The sequence below is a fragment of the Xylocopa sonorina genome, chromosome 10 (genome assembly GCF_050948175.1).
Source record: "Xylocopa sonorina isolate GNS202 chromosome 10, iyXylSono1_principal, whole genome shotgun sequence".
NCBI lineage: Eukaryota > Metazoa > Arthropoda > Insecta > Hymenoptera > Apidae > Xylocopa > Xylocopa sonorina.
In genome coordinates this window covers 12,316,425-12,332,768 of record NC_135202.1, presented here as the reverse complement: position 1 = coordinate 12,332,768, position 16,344 = coordinate 12,316,425, and the positions used below count along the sequence as shown (strand labels likewise).

Sequence of the window (16,344 nt, the reverse complement as noted above, 5' to 3'; positions counted from 1 at the left end):
GAGACGAAGGATACGCGTTAATCGCTAGTCGGTATGGAAAAGCAAGTTGGCAATCTGTAAACGCGAAACGGTTGTCGCGTACCTCCTACCAGCAGCGGTTTACGACGCGATAAGATATAAATACCGGTTCGAGTATTGTTTCGAAGGAACGCGTTGTTCGCCGATAACACGGCGAAACTAGTCGCCCCGTTGAATCACTCGCACTCCTCCGCCGCCTTCGCGTTCTTTTCCCTTCTTTCCACTCTGCCGCCGACTGGAGTTTACGAGCCGAGAGGGAGGAAAATGCTCGCAGACCGCGCGCGATATTTCTGTTATGGTACATTAAATTCGCTCGAGTTTCCCGACGCCGGTCTCTCCGTCGTCGATGGCGAGAAATCGTCCAGGAACGATCGAGGGAACGGGACCCGGGCAAATAAATATGTTTTTACAACTGCCAGCAAGACGGGAGCCGTGTTAAATTTCCGAAACTCGCATCCCGTAAATCAATCGCTATTTGCTCGACGTACGCGGGGAACGTGGAAGAGAGAAACCGAATGCGCTTACCGGGTAAACAACGATGAAAAATGCGGTACGCGTATACCGATGATAACGTCGCGTTATTAAAAGCCCCGTTAATTAGCTGGCGGTTGTTTACCGAGTTATCGGAACACCGACGGACACACGTGTACCCACAGCTAAGCTCGGATACCCGCGAGAATGTCGCGGGTATAAAAGTCGACGATATAAACCGGCAGCCTCCACATAAAAGAAGGTATCACGAATAAAACCATGGCCGCTTCTCTTCGAGTCGTACTCTGCGTGCTTTTCGTCACGGTGTTCGCTGTTTGTAAGTATACCTCGCGTTAGTCACCAACAACTCTTACGAACGCTTCGTCTCCGTCAGCAGTCGATCGCACGGAAGCCGACCAATGCCCGGAGAATTCAAATTGGTACATCTGCGGCACGATGTGCGAGCCAACCTGCGAAAACCCCAATCCAAACCCTGAATTTTGTCCAGGAATCGTGAGTACTTCGAGATTACCCTTCCGTGTCGAAAAATACTACCGCTAACGATATTTGAACCGATTTCTGTCAGGAATGCACAAAGCTCACCGGGGGTTGCCGCTGCGACAAGGGCTTCGTCAGAAACACCAATACCAACGCCTGCGTACCACTCTCCGAGTGTTAATGTTAACCGATTACTTTGTTGTTCTTCTTCTTTTTCAAAACCAATAACCATTGCGTGACTATTGTAATTATAAATGTACCAATAAAGAACGTTCTTTGCGCAGCATTAAACGCGATCGTTAAATGCCCTCCCACCTGCCATGCGACTCGCGCGTAAGTCGATAATCTAATATTTGTTGACGGTTAGAAAAATAAGCGTAAAACAGCTTGAAAACTGTCATCACCGATGATTTACACGCGCAAAAAGAAATATTTCGACTAAACAGATAATAAATATTCGGTTAATGTCATTAGTGGCGTGCGTTATCTTTTATGAACGACGACACGTACGAGAACGTATGGAAATTTGTACAAGAAACAAGAGTATAAAAGTCGACACTACCGGTGGGTCAGACATCAGAAACGGAACCAAGTGCGAAAAACGAGCTACCGACAGTCAAGCGTAACCGTAACGATACAACCGACATGTCTCGATTCACGATACTGGTGATGATGGTGGCCGCGATGATCGTCGTATGTAAGTATCGCACTGTTTTTTCGCACCTCCCTCGCAAATAACTAATTTACAACGCGTTCTGCGGGCATCAGTCGAAACAGAGGGTAGAGTCCGAGTTCCACCCCCGCTAGACTGTTCGGCGAACGAAACTTGGTCCCTGTGTGGATTGGCGTGCGAGCCAAGTTGCGCAGAACCAATGAAAGGACAGATGTGCCTCGTGAGTATCGAAAGAGCAAACGAACAGCCGAAAACTACTTGAATCGTCGCATCAATTGCATTTTCACGTTACGAACGTATCAATTTCAGGGGTGCGTACGCGGCGATAGCGTCTGTCGTTGCGCCGACGACTACGTCAGGGACCCGAAAACCGGGGGCTGCGTCAAACTCGAAGACTGCTGAAATTTCAAAATCCACCCACGATATCGATAGAACCTGCCTGGAAGCGTAATTCTATATAGTTTAATAAAGAACGTTAATCAAGCGATACTCGAAACGTTTCTCCCGATCGTTTCCTGGAACACCTACGAACTCGAGGAAACAGCCTCACCCCCGCTCCTACCTTGTTTGACGTTGCATTAATTATTCGTTATTCGCTCGACGTTTAATTATAGACCGTATTTCACGTCTGTCGAATTGATCGACGTTCGCGAACAAATTGCTCCAAGTTCAACGAGGATAAGTTTAAAAATACAATACACGTGTTCGGGTAACCTCGCGAGTCGTGTCAATGGATAATTAACGGCAATTAGTCATCGTCGGTTGTCTGTAAACATAAGCGGAAACGGATGGTAATTTATGCGAGGGACCACGGTATAAAAGTGGACGGCATCGGTGACGTTGCAAGTAATAGCCGAAACGGTGAACTCGAAACGTACTAATCGAAAGCATCGATACCAGCCAGCCGACATGTCTCGATCCAGTGCGTTGTTCGTGCTTTTCGTTGCGGTGTTCGTCGTCTGTAAGTTTATACCGATTTGATAGAGCCTTTATCAATTTACAACTCTGTCAACGCGACACGTTTCGATCCTACAGATCAGACGGAAACGGAATCCTCCTCGTCCTGTTGTCCAATGAACCAAACTTTTTCGTCCTGCGGAAGAGGATGCGAACCTACTTGCGATCATCCCGATCAAAACGTGATCTGTGTAAGTCTTCGAAGCTAAATCGGTTAACAACAGCCTATCACGAATGAATTTATTTCAGCATTGCCCGGTAGACATTGAAGGTTCCGGTACCGGTGGCTGTCGCTGCGACGGTAACCACGTTAGAGATACAAGAATCGATCGATGTATTTTAGTCGAGGATTGTTAGTTTTAAATAACCCTGTATAACCGAATATAACAATAAAGTTCCTGAAACGGTATATTTCTGACGTTGTTATTGTCAGTGCTGTTTAGACATCTGTTGCAACAAAAGGTAAAGGCTAAGCGTTAATAATAGAGTACGGAAAAAGATACTAGTGACAGTTGCGATTGCCTATAAATTATCGTGGTGAGCAGGGTATAAAAATCGTCAACGTTGGAGGCGTTGGTATCAAAAGTAGTAGCGCGGCTAATAAGTGCGGATCGAAACGATACCATCGAAACGGAATCATCATGTCGCGACACGTCGTAGCGTTCGCTCTTCTTGCTACACTGCTGGCTGTTTCTCGTATGTATTTTAAATCGTTTGCTCTGTCGTTGATACGTGTCGTTCACGAGTAACCGATGTAAACCTAGATTCTGCCGTTGAAACGGACAAACCCATTTCGAAGATCCCGATACGAGGAATCGGGCCGGTTATCGTTTGTCCTACCAACGAAACCTATGCGAATTGCCCGAAATCGTGTGAACCGAATTGCGCCAATCCCGACGTCTATATACAATGCGTGAGTATCACTGTTAACGATAATGATAATAATTTCAATGGGTAATTCGGATGCGGATACATAAATTTGTTTTAGAATTGCCTTCCACCTGATCACTTCATCGGTTGCGCTTGCCGTGCCGGATACTTTAGAAACGAAACCAACCACTGCGTTTTACCCCGGGATTGTTAAGCTTGAAATAGCCATAACGGCGATGTGAATAGACGCAACAGCAATAAAGAACGTTCTTCCGAAAGTTGAAGTTATTTATCGGACGTTTAGGTAGTGGACGCTCGGTAGAGGATGATCCTTTACGTGGAAGCGAGTTGATGAAAATGGAGCAAAGCGCAGGCGACAAAGCGTTCGGGTGGGTGTTAATAACGAGGAGGCATCGGTGTCACGCGGGTTTTTGTCCGTCACCGATATAGCTACGCTTATTGTTCCGAAATGCGACGGAATCGAGTAGAGAGAACAAAGAAGAATACCCATCTCTCCCTCCCCGGGAAGTTTCGCCATCAGTTTCCGAGTAAAGGGACCACCACCCGCCACCGTCGCCCTCAACTTTCGTTTCCGTCTTTTTCTTCTTCTTCTTCCGTCGCGACCTTCTTTCTCACGGACCAGTTTCACTTCTCGGAGCAAGTTTCCTATTAATCGAATAGTTGGCCCGCGATTGAGTCGACCGGGCGAAGGATATCATTTCAATCGGTTCGAAAGTTTCGTTTGCGAAAGGGACGAGGGCGCGCGCATTATGACCGATGAAATACCGTATTAAGGGTCCCCAACAGGGTACGTCGTAGAAACGGGCGCACCTGCCTCTCCTCGATCCGGGGATCCTTCTCGGCATCCGATGGAATTGTTTCTCTCTTATTTCCCTCTTTAGTTACCAATTTCATCTCTCGAGAGAATAGACAAGCGTATCCGATGCCCGCTCTTATTGGATCCCCGACAGAAGGGACGACGACGATTCTCTTCGTTAAGAAGATTACTCTCCGAGCCAGGGATTTCGAGATATCGACGACTAACGCTACCTGACCGGCGATTATTATTTCACGAGGAGGGGAAACGAGAATTTCCGCTCGTCTCGAAAGAGTCGAGCGTGTAACAAACCCGAAGTAGCATCGAAGCCTCTACGGCACTGGGAAATAATTAACGACCGCGGTTGGTAACAAAGCGAACAACGTTCGAAAAATAGACCCGACGATTAATAAAACCGTGTCGATTAGTCATCCGAGTGTTTGTCGAGATAACGGGGAACGACGTGTTACGAGGACGCGTGTAAAATTTACGAGAGGAACGCCTCGTATAAAAGGCGACATCGCGGCTCACTTTTACACACCGGAAACGAAAGCGTACTACTCGGGATGTGTGCTAGCGGTATTCGTTTTAAAACCAAAATCCCGATCGCGAGTGTTCTAGTCGCGTCTATGACGGAGACGAGGAATTAGTATTCCGATATCGGTAGACGATACGAACGAGTTTCCTTTTCAGCCGCGCACTTTTCGTTCGCCAGTGGTTGTAGCTGTCAACAAGATTACGTCAGAAATTGAAATACCGGTGTTTGCGCGAAACTCGACGATACATTCGACGGAGGAAAAATAGGTAAACCATCCGAAACGCTCACCAGCTATGCGTGCACGTATGTATATCGGTAGGGCGCAGCTGCGATTTTTCTTCTCCAGCACCTCGAGTCCCGAGCGATGATTCGATTCGACTGACCCGATACGAGCCTAAGCGACTAAATACGTTCCAGCGTTCCATGATTACGTAAAACCTGGGGTTTTCCTTGTATAGCTGGTTCGTCAATCTTTGCGACGGCTCGCCTCTGCGAGTATTCGCTCGATTAATACACATGCACGTGAAACGGCGAACCACCTACGCGAGGTTCGCGCCAATTCTCACGTACGACGACTGCTCTTCGCAACGATGACGCCAATACGTCGACGATTCCTAGGAGACGACGATCGTTTCAGGGGAACAAAGTTCCAAGTCCGCGCGATTTCGCTGGACGTGGTGGTTTCGCAATTGGGAAAAACATCGACGAACCGTCTGTATCGGAGAGGGAGAAGGGACGAGAGAAACGAACCGGAACGAAGAAAACAATTTGCTCGAGAAAACGGAGGGGTATCTCGGGGATGAGCGCGAGCCACCCCATCAGGACGCATCGGGGTAAATCAGCGCGACCAAGAGCGGCTGGTGACGCGCGCGATTCGTTCGAGCAAGCGGATGTGACCCGGACCGGTGAGAGATTCGCTCGAAATTTGCCATCCATGGAAACGGGCGCGAAGAACGCCCTCCTCTTTGTCGGGTGCGACAATGCGACGACGAAGATCAAAGGGAAAAACGGGGGCAGCGCAGCCGAATCCCGGGGAAAGGAAACGTGACACGAGGAGACGTCCGTGTCCGCTGTGCGACAGTTTTCGAAGGGATCGTCGATTGAAAATTAATCCTCCATTGTCGAACGGAGGTTCTGGGAGGCAGCGCGTACCTGCGCGAAGGAACAACCGTTGGCCACCCGAAGCGGAGAATAGAAAAATGGGAAAGCTCGGCGAGGGAAATTTCGGCGGTTGCTCGATCGAGTTGCGTCTGGTCAGCGAATAGGTGTTACGCAATGCTCGGTGAGAACCCGGCTCTAGATCCTCCACCGCGCTCCTCTCTCTCTTTTCCTGGCTCGTAGCAAACAACTTACATAATACCGTATATTTATCCGCCGGGACGAGTTTACTGCACTACCGACACCGTTCTAGCTTGTCCGAGGTTCCGGCACGCGTGTAGGGAAAAGCGTGCGCCCGTACGCGTTCGTTACGTGCTGGCCTCGGGACACGTGACGCCTCGCTCGCTCATTAAGAAACGACGCCAATCTTCCTTTGCTCCTCTCCTACTGAACCAGTCCGAACGAATAACGGAGCGCGGGGAGGGAAAAAAACGAAGGAGAAAAAAAAAAAGGAAATATGGCGAACGGTTTCGAGCGGTCGAAAAGTTGAAGCGGCGCGATATACGCGAGTCGCGTCGGCGGAGAGCAGTAGAGCGTGCTATTCCGAGCAAAAGCTCGTTCGGAGCGGAGTGGAATTCCAGTCGCGGATATCCAGTGGATCTCATTCGATGGGAGAATCGGAGCTCCGTGCACGAGCGAGCGGAGTCACGTGCGAGGAAATTGCCTAACCTAGCCCAAGGAAAACAAGTTTACGCGCAGACGATCGAGCGTGTTTGCGGTTCTAATCGTACGCGCAGAAGCGGCAGATAAGCAAGCGGAAAAAGAATCGATTGGCGTCGCGCACACGGTAGTCGAGAGGCGAGGTTGGCCGCGCACCGGCACACAACGCTCGGCCAATTATTCCACGCGAAAGACTCGTTATCCAATTTGGCTAATAAGGAGACCGATTGGACGGTACGGTACGGCCCGGCTCCGATTGGTAACGAGCTTCGGTTCTCTATCTTCGAACGGAAGAACCTGATGTAACGAAAACGTAGAGTCGCATCGCGTTCTATGCGCCAGTTGGCGAACGGTAACTGGCGAATAAACATGTTTACCAAGAACGTATCAGCTTGTTCCGTAACGCGCATTCTAATGACACAGATAGCGTTACTATTGTTCGCTCTTTACGGATCACTTCGCCCCGCTGGATTACGGTGAACCGTGAACTTTACTCCGGGAGATATATTTCCAGCTTGCTCGGCTGGTTCAAAGTCATCCGATTTAGGTTTCTATTTTTTTTTTTTTTTTTTTTTTTTTCGCCGCGTAAACGGCTCGGGAAAATTCCAACGCGTCGCGTTGGGTAGGTCGGGACCAACGGCAGCGGGAGAGATATCCGTTCGCCGTGTGTATCCATCGCAATCGTAACGGCTGATAACGGATAACGAAAAGGAAAACGAAAAGGCAGACGCAGACGCGATGCGTTACGCGGTGCGTTACGCGGTATGATATCGGTAGGAATCGTCCCGTCGTCGAGTCACGACAGCGACCGGAAAGGGAGGACGGGGGAAGGAAGCGGTTTTTATATAGCGCGCGCCTCGGTTGGCTGCTGCGCAAGAATAGAGCTAGTAAATAGCTCCGCGCCGGCTCGCGACGATATTACTAACCTAGCCCAACGTGCGTTACGACACGTACCGCCGAGTACCGCGACCCTGACGCGAAACTCTACCAACAGCGTATTATCCGCGTATCGTCGTAGTAGTCGAGCCAGCCAGCCAGCCAGCGAGCGACGTTCGCTCTCGCGGCCTTACAAACCTATTCTCGACAAAGTTCACTTAGTATCAAGCAAGAAGGAATCGTTAAGGGAGAACGGTTCGTTTCGCCGCTTCACGGACGATCGAGGAAACGTTTTTGGCCGGCGCCGAAACGGGAATTCTAATTCGAGAAGGCCCGGCTACTACACACGCCCAGCGTCGTCTCCCCCGTCCTCCTCGTTCCGGCACGATTCCTGAGAAACGGTCCGTGCGATTCACCTTTCGTCGCAAACGCGGATCAAAAGGATCGCGCGATTCGACGCGCGATTCGCTTAAATAATAAGGGAAGACGCGTGGCGCGTCCGGATCAAACGGGAGAGAGGTTGCTGGCGCCATAAAACGGTTACGACGTCTCCCACGGCCGGACACACGCGGCTACAGCCAAATAAATTCCGACCCGAGTACGCGAAAAGTTTTAATGGCCCCGCGGTATTTACGCCCGGGACAGTCGGAGCTTCGTCGCCCCTCTTTATTCCCGTGGAATTTATGGCACGATCGTGTTCCGCATTAACCGAGTCTCTCTCTCTCTCTCTCTCTCTCTCTCGTGACGCGCGTCTCGTCTCGTCAGGAAATTTAGACCGCGATATGGAAATACGGAGATTGGGAGATCTTAATGGTGTAGCAGCAGCCTCTAATTCGTAACGACGGGACGAGTTTTCCATCTCGACGGACGACGCAGTTCCCCGGTCCATTCAATATCGACGAGAGGCAGTTTGGCTGTACGAAACGAATTTCTTGGCAAGCGACGCCGACAGCCGTGATTCACGTTACGTTCAACTGACCTGCAACAATGTTTCCGCGTCGGGCACGCGATTCGAAAATATTACGCCGCGCAGGCAGGTGCCGCCCCGAAGGAAACGCGCACGCGAACTCTCACGGATACACGATCGTCTCATTAAACACGATAACGCACGTTTTGTCGCGAACGGTGGCGCCACGGAAATTAGATCGTGGGATATCGAGTTTTCTAGCCAGAGGGGCGCGACGCAGGCGATACGCGTGAAAGGTGGACAGGTTTCTTCGGGTGTGTTCCGAGAGCCGGAGAATGCGACCCCTTCGCCTCTGCCTCTCCAATTACCGTCTCGCTATTCTCGACAAATTCATCAACGCGTAAACGCCTCGCGGAAATTCCGGCAAACATTTGCCGAGCAATCTCGAAAGAATTACACGTTGAATGTGTAAAGAAAGAAACGGTTAAGACTGGAAGATAAAACCGTCGTGCTCGTTTCTCTGCCCCTTTAGGCTCTCCCCCGCGACTATTTTCTCCGCGTAAAAGTGACAAAACGTCGCGATTACGGGCAGCCAGTTCCGCGAGGGTCCAACCAGATGGCTGATGACACGCCCGAGACCTCTCTCGAATTAACCGCACCAGAGCAGAGCCGAGGTCCGGTCTTCGGCTTGACCGTGCGCTGTGCGAGCTACCCTTTTGCGTGGACCGTCTCTTAAACGACTACGACGCTCGTCAAACTCTCCCTAATAGTTTTCTCGCTTCTTTTCTCACTAAAAAGTTTCGCGCGATCCGCTAGCAGGGATTTACGTGGATCGCGAAATTCAATAGGCGAGAGATAGATCTAATCGTCCCGGGAGGGAGGCAGCCTCGTGAATTTCCGGTTTCCTTTTGCAAAACTTTCCTTCCTTCCCCCTTTCTTCTTTTTATCCCCGAAAGCTCTCGCGTCTCTTCCTCGGTGAAAATAACACCGGGCTCAGCCAGATGGGCTCGCTCGTTCCGGAACGCTCCGGAACGCTCCGGAGGGTTAGCAACGCTCGAGGGAGACGCAGGTGAAAGAGCAAAGAGCGCGTGCGTGCGTATCCTCTCGAGATAGGTACTCCAAGACGAGCATTTTAATATGACAGAATCCTCTTACCGGCTCTCCTACTCCTTCTTTCTCTCTATAAAAAGTTTAATATACCGGTGTTGTCCTGCATCCCCTCATCAGCCATCCCTTCGCGTCTCTCCCTCCCTCCCTCTTCGTCCCCCGAGAACGTTCGCCGTTCTCTCGAGAGACGGGGAGAAGAGAAGGCGCGGTGGTGCTTAAACCTTGAAAACTTTCCGAGGACGGCAATAAGCCATCCCCGATGATCCCACCCCCCCGTTTCGGTAAGCTGCCTATAAATCTTCATTACGGTATGCCACGGAGACGCGATAGTAGCACGGAACTGGCAAAAGATCGGATAAAGTCGGCCGTGAGGAGGAGAGGTCTCGGTCCGCGATGCCGATGATAGATCGAGAGCAGGCCTCTAGCCGAGAAGGGGGAACGAACGCGTCAGCCTGCTGCTGGTTGCCGTGCGCGTCGCTCTTTTCGCCGATAAACGCGTCAAGTTGGATCGAAACGTCGAGACGAGGAGCGGAACAACGTCTCGCGACTCGAACACAAAGCCGAAATCTCCCGGAGGATGAGATTTCGCGAAGAGCTCGTGAAAAACCGCGAAAACCCACCCTCTTCTCCCTTCCCGGCTCTTTTTTTCTTTCTTTCTTCCTTTCTTTCTTTTACCTACGACACACCTTCCTTCTTCTTCTTCTTCTTCTTATATGTGCATACGTAGCGCTCGTGCCAACTTGGCATTCCAAGTTTACGTTACGCAACCCCGGGGTCGAAAGACCGATGCAGTCCGTGGTTCGCTCCAAGAAAAGTCAACGATCTCTCCTCCCTTCTCGCAACACCGGATGGTATACTGTTCGATCGAGTCACGTTGCATCGTGAACTTTATTGCCCCCCGAGTATCTTCCCCGCGATCGAGGAGGAAAAGCAAAAGAAGAGATAACGAGAATGGATGGGATACAAGAACGGTGACAAAGATCGTGGCGGATGAAGGAAACGGTGGGAATCGTCATTTGCACCAGGCTCGCCCCTTGGCCGTGTCAAAGGGCCGCCAGCTAATCAGCTCCCCAAACAGAGACCGGAGCTAATCTTCCCCGTCTCGTCCGGGTGACGCGGGTGGGGACGAGGCGTCCCCCGCTGATGTACGAGCGTGTTCGTTTTTTTTCAAAATTCGCTCGACATTTTTCGAGGCTGGTCTCGCGCATCGAGTTAACGCGTGGTTCTCTCTCGACGCGTGAAGAGTACCTGGCCGGATCGGTGGTGCGCGCACAATGGCTTCCGGGCGTTCTCCGGAGGGAAAACAGGAGGAAGAAGAGACGCGTCCTTTTGTGGCCGGTGTGCACAAGCGAGCTGATGCGCGAAGAGAAACACGGAAAGAGGCGTACAAGCCCGGTAGCAATCGAGAGCGAGGAGGGCTGCTGCTGGAGGAACATTGTGCCCTAATCACGCTATTGTCTGCCCGTTGATAGCTGACAACAGTCCGCCGGCAGGCCGTGTCGACGGATGACGGAAACGACGAAAACCATCGTTAAGCTGCGACGACGGGGTGGAGATGGGGTGGTACAGCGGGAAAGGAGGGGTTGCCGCCTGATTTTCGACCGGGCCCGGCCGTTTACCAACAAAGGGGTAAAATTGCTCCGGAGGGCTGCGTTTCTGATTACGACGGCGACGACGACGACGATGGCGATGGCGATGGCGACGACGGCGAGCCTCGCTACGAAAGACGAAGACCAGAACGAAAGAGAGTAGGAAGCGAAAAGGGAAGTTGAAACTCGCTCGTGGAGAAGAAGCACTGTTCAGGGAGCAATTCTTCGATCGATGGTGGTTCGTTAGCGTCGACTTAACCAACAATTTGTTTCCAAGTTCCCTTAAACGCGCGGGAAGCGGTGGTGGAACGGGGAATCCCGGAGAGTGCCGTAAAAACGCATCCCCCCGAAACGAAAAAATCCTGCATCGGTCCTGTTGCTTTCGACGACCAGCCGTAAAAAAAAAAGAGGAAAAAGGGAGCCAACGAGAGCGGACTAGTCGGGAGAGAAAGGGCAATGTCGCGTGGAAAACGCGATAGACGAGACACGCGTATTCCCCCCATCGGGATTCCCTGGGCCCTGGAAGTCATTACTTAAGATACGACCGCGTTGAAAAAATGATCCGGCGCAAAACACACCTTTGCTCGCCGCCCTAGTGCCACACCCCTCTCGATTACGGAGAGGTTGCGTGGGTCGAGAATGCCGAGTGCGCGGTCGGGAGAGAACACGGAGAGGCCTCGAACGAGCCGGGCGAAGAAAGATCTTAAAGTCGGTCGTCCATATCGAAACGGGCTTTAAACTTTCTCCTTGGCCAGAGAGGCGACGCCGCGACCGTTCCTTCGTCTCCGGGGAATCCGCTTCGACGCAATCTCCAGCGCGTTCACCCCCCCGACTCCGGCCAACTTACGATTCTCGACTGAATCTTTGAAATTTTAGTACGGACCGGAAAAGAAACGAGAGCGGAGGAAAAGGCGAGGCCTACTCGCGCTAAGTGTACCCGGCGTAATATTAATACCCGGGGGATGTATGCATAATGCATGCACGCGAGAGCGGGGCAAACCGTGGCCAACCGCGTACGAGAAGAAGGCGTGCCACGGGGTATCGGGCCCGATCGCACGGTGCGTAATCGCGCTCGATCTCGAGCGATTTCCACCTGGGACTCGCGCGGTTCCGAAATGGGTTACGAGGATCGGGTAATTTTACGAGGCGAGGGTGTCACTGGCACCGGTGGTGCAGCCACCTTCGTTGGCCAGCGAAGAAGTAATTCGAGGGAGAAGCTTCCGCGCGCGTACATGGAAAAAGAAGAAAGAGGGTTCGGTCTACGGTGGGGTTGGAAGAGGGCGCGGAGTGGTGCGGATGAGCGAGGGATGAGTGGAAGAGCAGGAAGGAGGCGGAGATGAATCCGGTTGCGACGCCGGGACGTCTGCCGGCTCCGGGTGGATCATCGGGGAAAGTTGGCGACGTCAGCGGAGTCAAGGCCGCGGAGCGTTGCAGCGCCGTCGCAGCCGGTGCACCTCTCTCTCTCCTTTCTCTCACCCCTTCTTCTCCGACCCCTGGTTCCTTTTTCATCGTAGATTTCCACCGTACGCGCGTACACCGCTATCGTACGCGATGGCCGTGTCTTCGAGAAACAACCCTCTCACTCTCTCTCTCTCTCCCTCTCGCCACCCTCTGGTTCTGGTTGGGATCAGCCTGGCCCGCAAGCTTTGGAAGGGGTAGGCCGTGTCTGTGCTGCAGCGACGGTCGATAGAATTGTCTGCGCACATGCGCAGCCGAACGCTCGTCAGCTGCGCCATTGATTCCCGCCTCCACCCCCTGGGGGCCACCCCGCTCTCACGCCACCGTGTAGACTTAAAGGGGAGAGGGCGGAATAAAGGTCGCTAATTTGTGTAACGTCAGCTCGGGAACACCTCGTGGATGTGTCGGAGCGCGCCGGTACCAGATTTTCCAGACGAGCCGAGAATGTACAGCCGAGAGAGAGAGAGAGCGAGAGACCCTTCGATCGAGGGAGCCCACCCATTCTACCGACGCCTGATCCTCTCGGCGAGATCCTTTCCGTCGAGGGTGACCTCCTTTGCTCCCATCTCGTTCTTGTCTCGTCTCGTCTCGTCTAATAAAAGAAAGGGTGCCGCGCTAGCCTAACGCGTCCTCGCTGAAGCCACGCGGAAACCATCGACGACCAGGAAACGATCGTTCCCGGGGCAACGACTGGCCGTGGCATTCTCTATTTTTATAACGTCGCCAGACACGCTACGCGATTCGAATCGATCCGACGCGGCGGTCTCGCTTAGTCGCGCGTCCAGCGGAAGTGAGTAACGAGATTCGTATGGAGGGTTTCCGCGGAATAATGGAAGGAACGCATACGGCCGAACGGGACGGACGGACGGACGGACGGACGGACACCGAAAAATGTCGGCGGAAAGAAAAGGGCAGCGCGGTCGAGAGAGGAGCGAGGCGAGGAACCCGGGATATTCTCCGAGAGTACTCCAGGGAAATTGAGATTGGATCCTGGAGGAGAGAAACCGAGCGAATCCTACCGGCGACGCGAACTTTCAGAAACGAGGGAGAAGAGGACTCCTGCGGATAGCCTGGCACGTGTCGAATCGAAATCGGGCAAACGAGAAGGGACAGACATCGTAGACAGATTTCGCGATCGTGCCGAGATCCTGCAACATCTGTGGTTCCCTCCTCTTTCGTGTACGCCCGAGATTCGACTTCGTGTTCGATTCTCTCGATTGCCTCGTTACGCGGATCCTCGCGTGGAGACGCGCGGCAAAAGGGCGAACGTGAAAATCGAAATTAACCGAGAGAGCCTTCCTCGATGAACGCGTACCAAACGAGCTCCGAAATAGCTCTACTAACCGGGACTACCGAACGCGTTAACGTTTTCCGACTTGGAACGAACCTATTCTTCCTCGATTCGACGCGTACACCGACCAACCGTCACGTCCTTTCTCACGTCCCGTGAAACTCGAAAAGTTCCATCCTCTCGATCAGGTACGAGCCTCGGCGATCTCTGGTGTAAGGAGCAACAATGGAGCTCCAGCGGCATTACGTAGGTACGAAGGTTTTGGCATTCCGATGCCGTCCACGGGCATCAAATTGCCAGGGGTTGTGGCTAATGTCGTTGATATTCAAGACCGAAAGTGCCAAGGGGGGTTGCGTTAATGTCACCGGGGGGGTTCGCTGTTCGAGGCGACGTTGTTATCCGGCCGTGTCTAGGTCCATCGAGGGAGCCTGGGCTAGCGGGAGGATCGTCGTTCGTGGCGTCACCCCCGAATCCCACGATCCGCACGGATAACCAAAAGGGTTACGCGTACACCCGTTTCGGAGATCCTTACGACGGGAGTAAACGATTCTCTGGACATTTGCGCCGCAACGGGAAACCTTTCTTCGACGTCTCCTCTCTCTCTCTCTCTCTCACTCTCTTGACAAACGTGGCGAGAGAGCGATGCTGTTCCTGTTTTTGAGGCGCGCGACGATTCTTGGCAGAATCGTCTATTCCTTCCCTCGGAAATGGTAAATTTAGCCGGATCCTGGATGCTTCGGATATCGACCACCACTGGGGCAGGCACAGGCCACTCACCGCCGCCTCATCCCTCGGGGCATGGCCATTACCGCGAGCCCACCCCCTCTTGCCGGCGCCACCCTTTGCCCTTGACATTCATCGACCGATTACGAGTACGAAGTTTACCGCGCAACCATGCACGACGTACTTTTGCTGGCTTTTCAAACTCGCGAGACACCGTTGCTTCGTTCGATGCGATAACGTGGCCCCCGTTCTGACACGGTTGGAATCTAATTTCGCGAGCGTCGGTAATTTAAGTTAAGTTCGTTTAAGGGATCTCGCGAGAAGGAATAAATATCTGGTTCCAGAAATAGGATCGTCGACGGAAAGGAGGAAGGGACAATAGGGCATCGACTCCTCTCAGACTGTCTCCGACACTCGGCGAGGGCAAGGGAGCGAACGAGCCACCCACCTTCGTCTCGGGGAAGACTTTAATAGAATGCCATTCCACGCTTCCGGACAATGCATACTGTACAGAGAGGAAAGTTCTCGGAGCTCGGCACCGCCGTTCGCGACTTAGCCAGTATCGTGCCAGGGGGCGCGAAAATAACGAAAATTCTACCTCCGGTTTTCTCAGACAATTCCCAGACGCTCTTCCGTCCGGTGAGATGTCAAATTTTCCCAACGGTGCAAACAGCGTTTATCCGTTGCGGGGGGAATCAGAAATACCTGCGTGAGAAGAGAAGCCATTGAAGAGTGGAGCCCGGAATGGTACGCGTTACGCGTCGACCTCCCGCCAAGTCAGATTTCGACGTTCGTTGGCCATAAACGTTCCTCACCGGGCGTCTATCGGTCGAGATAATGGCATAATAAATCTAGCAAGTTTTCGCGGGCCACCGTCCTGAAACGGGCCAGGAAAGAACGCGGGGCGTCTCGCTTCGCAGGGTCCCTCCGATGGGAACGATCGATGGGAACGCGCCGCTATCGAACGATCCTCGCGGAAGAATTCTCCAGGTCCACGAACGCAGAAACGGCAGAGAGGAACGAACGGGCGTTAATACGCACGCGGCGCATCGATCGAGGGCGCGAAAGAAGAATGGCGTAAAAGAAAGGGAAAAAAGAAAGGAGGAAAAAAAGCTCGAGACAAATCGATCGATTGCCGGAGAAAGAAGCAAATCACCGCGCATAACCTGCAGTATTCCAACTATTTCTCTATCAGGATTCTCCTCCGGTTCTCCTGGGGGAGGATAACAGACGACGGCGAGGAAAAAGCCGACGGGTACAGACGACCGTCCGGACAAAGACGTCGCGGGATAAAGGGGAGAGGGTGAAAGGAGAGAAAGGGAAAGTAATACGACTGGTTGGGAACCGTGTGTCCCGTGATAATACGTTTCTGCTCGCCTCGCTCCACCTCGATAATTACTCGGAATACCAACACCGGGTACGCGCACCGCACCCCGCCGCAGAGAATAATATCTCTGTTCGTCCACGGGCCAACCAATTACGGGTCTTTCGTGCTCCCGGATCGATGAGCAATCGCGCAGAACCACCACCACCACCACCATCGCCATCACCATCACCATCGCCAATTTATTAACCGTTCAAGAAGCATCGAGTAGATACACGCCTACGTTCGCGTGTCTATCGACCGAGAGGATCGAAGAAGAGTTAACCCGATTCCGTTTTAGCCCGTCGTCGGGGTAAACGGCAAATCCTGTTACGCGATCGAATAACCCGGTACGTCTACACGAAAATGC

The 16,344-nt window shown here is 52.5% G+C and overlaps 4 protein-coding genes across 5 annotated transcripts in view; 3 read left to right on the top strand and 1 right to left on the bottom strand.

Moving 5' to 3' along the window:
* The window catches only part of LOC143427951 (headcase protein-like), a 57,264-nt gene that overhangs the window by 23,760 nt on the left and 17,160 nt on the right, over nt 1-16,344 (bottom strand). The window lies entirely within an intron of this gene.
* On the top strand, nt 537-1,267 carry LOC143427959 (chymotrypsin inhibitor-like). 2 transcript variants are annotated; one of them, XM_076902492.1, is made up of 3 exons: nt 537-826; nt 887-1,002; nt 1,076-1,267. In XM_076902492.1, the coding sequence occupies exons 1-3, from the start codon at nt 769-771 to the stop codon at nt 1,166-1,168; spliced, it is 267 nt and encodes an 88-aa protein (XP_076758607.1). In that variant the 5' UTR covers nt 537-768; the 3' UTR covers nt 1,169-1,267. The 2 variants fall into 2 exon arrangements, with proteins under 2 accessions (XP_076758607.1, XP_076758606.1); XM_076902491.1 differs by having other exon boundaries at nt 884-1,002.
* LOC143428356 (chymotrypsin inhibitor-like) lies at nt 1,568-2,123 on the top strand. Its single transcript, XM_076903158.1, has 3 exons — nt 1,568-1,684; nt 1,756-1,880; nt 1,970-2,123. Exons 1-3 carry the CDS (start codon nt 1,633-1,635, stop codon nt 2,060-2,062), a joined length of 270 nt encoding a protein of 89 aa, XP_076759273.1. The 5' UTR covers nt 1,568-1,632; the 3' UTR covers nt 2,063-2,123.
* On the top strand, nt 2,516-3,020 carry LOC143428472 (cysteine-rich venom protein 6-like). Its single transcript, XM_076903365.1, has 3 exons — nt 2,516-2,621; nt 2,696-2,808; nt 2,867-3,020. The coding sequence occupies exons 1-3, from the start codon at nt 2,570-2,572 to the stop codon at nt 2,972-2,974; spliced, it is 273 nt and encodes a 90-aa protein (XP_076759480.1). The 5' UTR covers nt 2,516-2,569; the 3' UTR covers nt 2,975-3,020.

Bases quoted from the DNA above. Each gene is read 5' to 3' on its own strand.
- LOC143428356 (XM_076903158.1), top strand. From the start codon at position 1,633: ATGTCTCGATTCACGATACTGGTGATGATGGTGGCCGCGATGATCGTC. The intron at 1,685-1,755 runs GTAAGTATCGCA...TGCGGGCATCAG, and splicing joins GGCCGCGATGATCGTCGTAT to TCGAAACAGAGGGTAGAGTC. The intron at 1,881-1,969 runs GTGAGTATCGAA...TATCAATTTCAG, and splicing joins TGAAAGGACAGATGTGCCTC to GGGTGCGTACGCGGCGATAG.
- LOC143427959 (XM_076902491.1), top strand. From the start codon at position 769: ATGGCCGCTTCTCTTCGAGTCGTACTCTGCGTGCTTTTCGTCACGGTG. The intron at 827-883 runs GTAAGTATACCT...CGTCTCCGTCAG, and splicing joins CGTCACGGTGTTCGCTGTTT to CAGTCGATCGCACGGAAGCC. The intron at 1,003-1,075 runs GTGAGTACTTCG...GATTTCTGTCAG, and splicing joins CTGAATTTTGTCCAGGAATC to GAATGCACAAAGCTCACCGG.
- LOC143428472 (XM_076903365.1), top strand. From the start codon at position 2,570: ATGTCTCGATCCAGTGCGTTGTTCGTGCTTTTCGTTGCGGTGTTCGTC. The intron at 2,622-2,695 runs GTAAGTTTATAC...TCGATCCTACAG, and splicing joins CGTTGCGGTGTTCGTCGTCT to ATCAGACGGAAACGGAATCC. The intron at 2,809-2,866 runs GTAAGTCTTCGA...AATTTATTTCAG, and splicing joins CCGATCAAAACGTGATCTGT to CATTGCCCGGTAGACATTGA.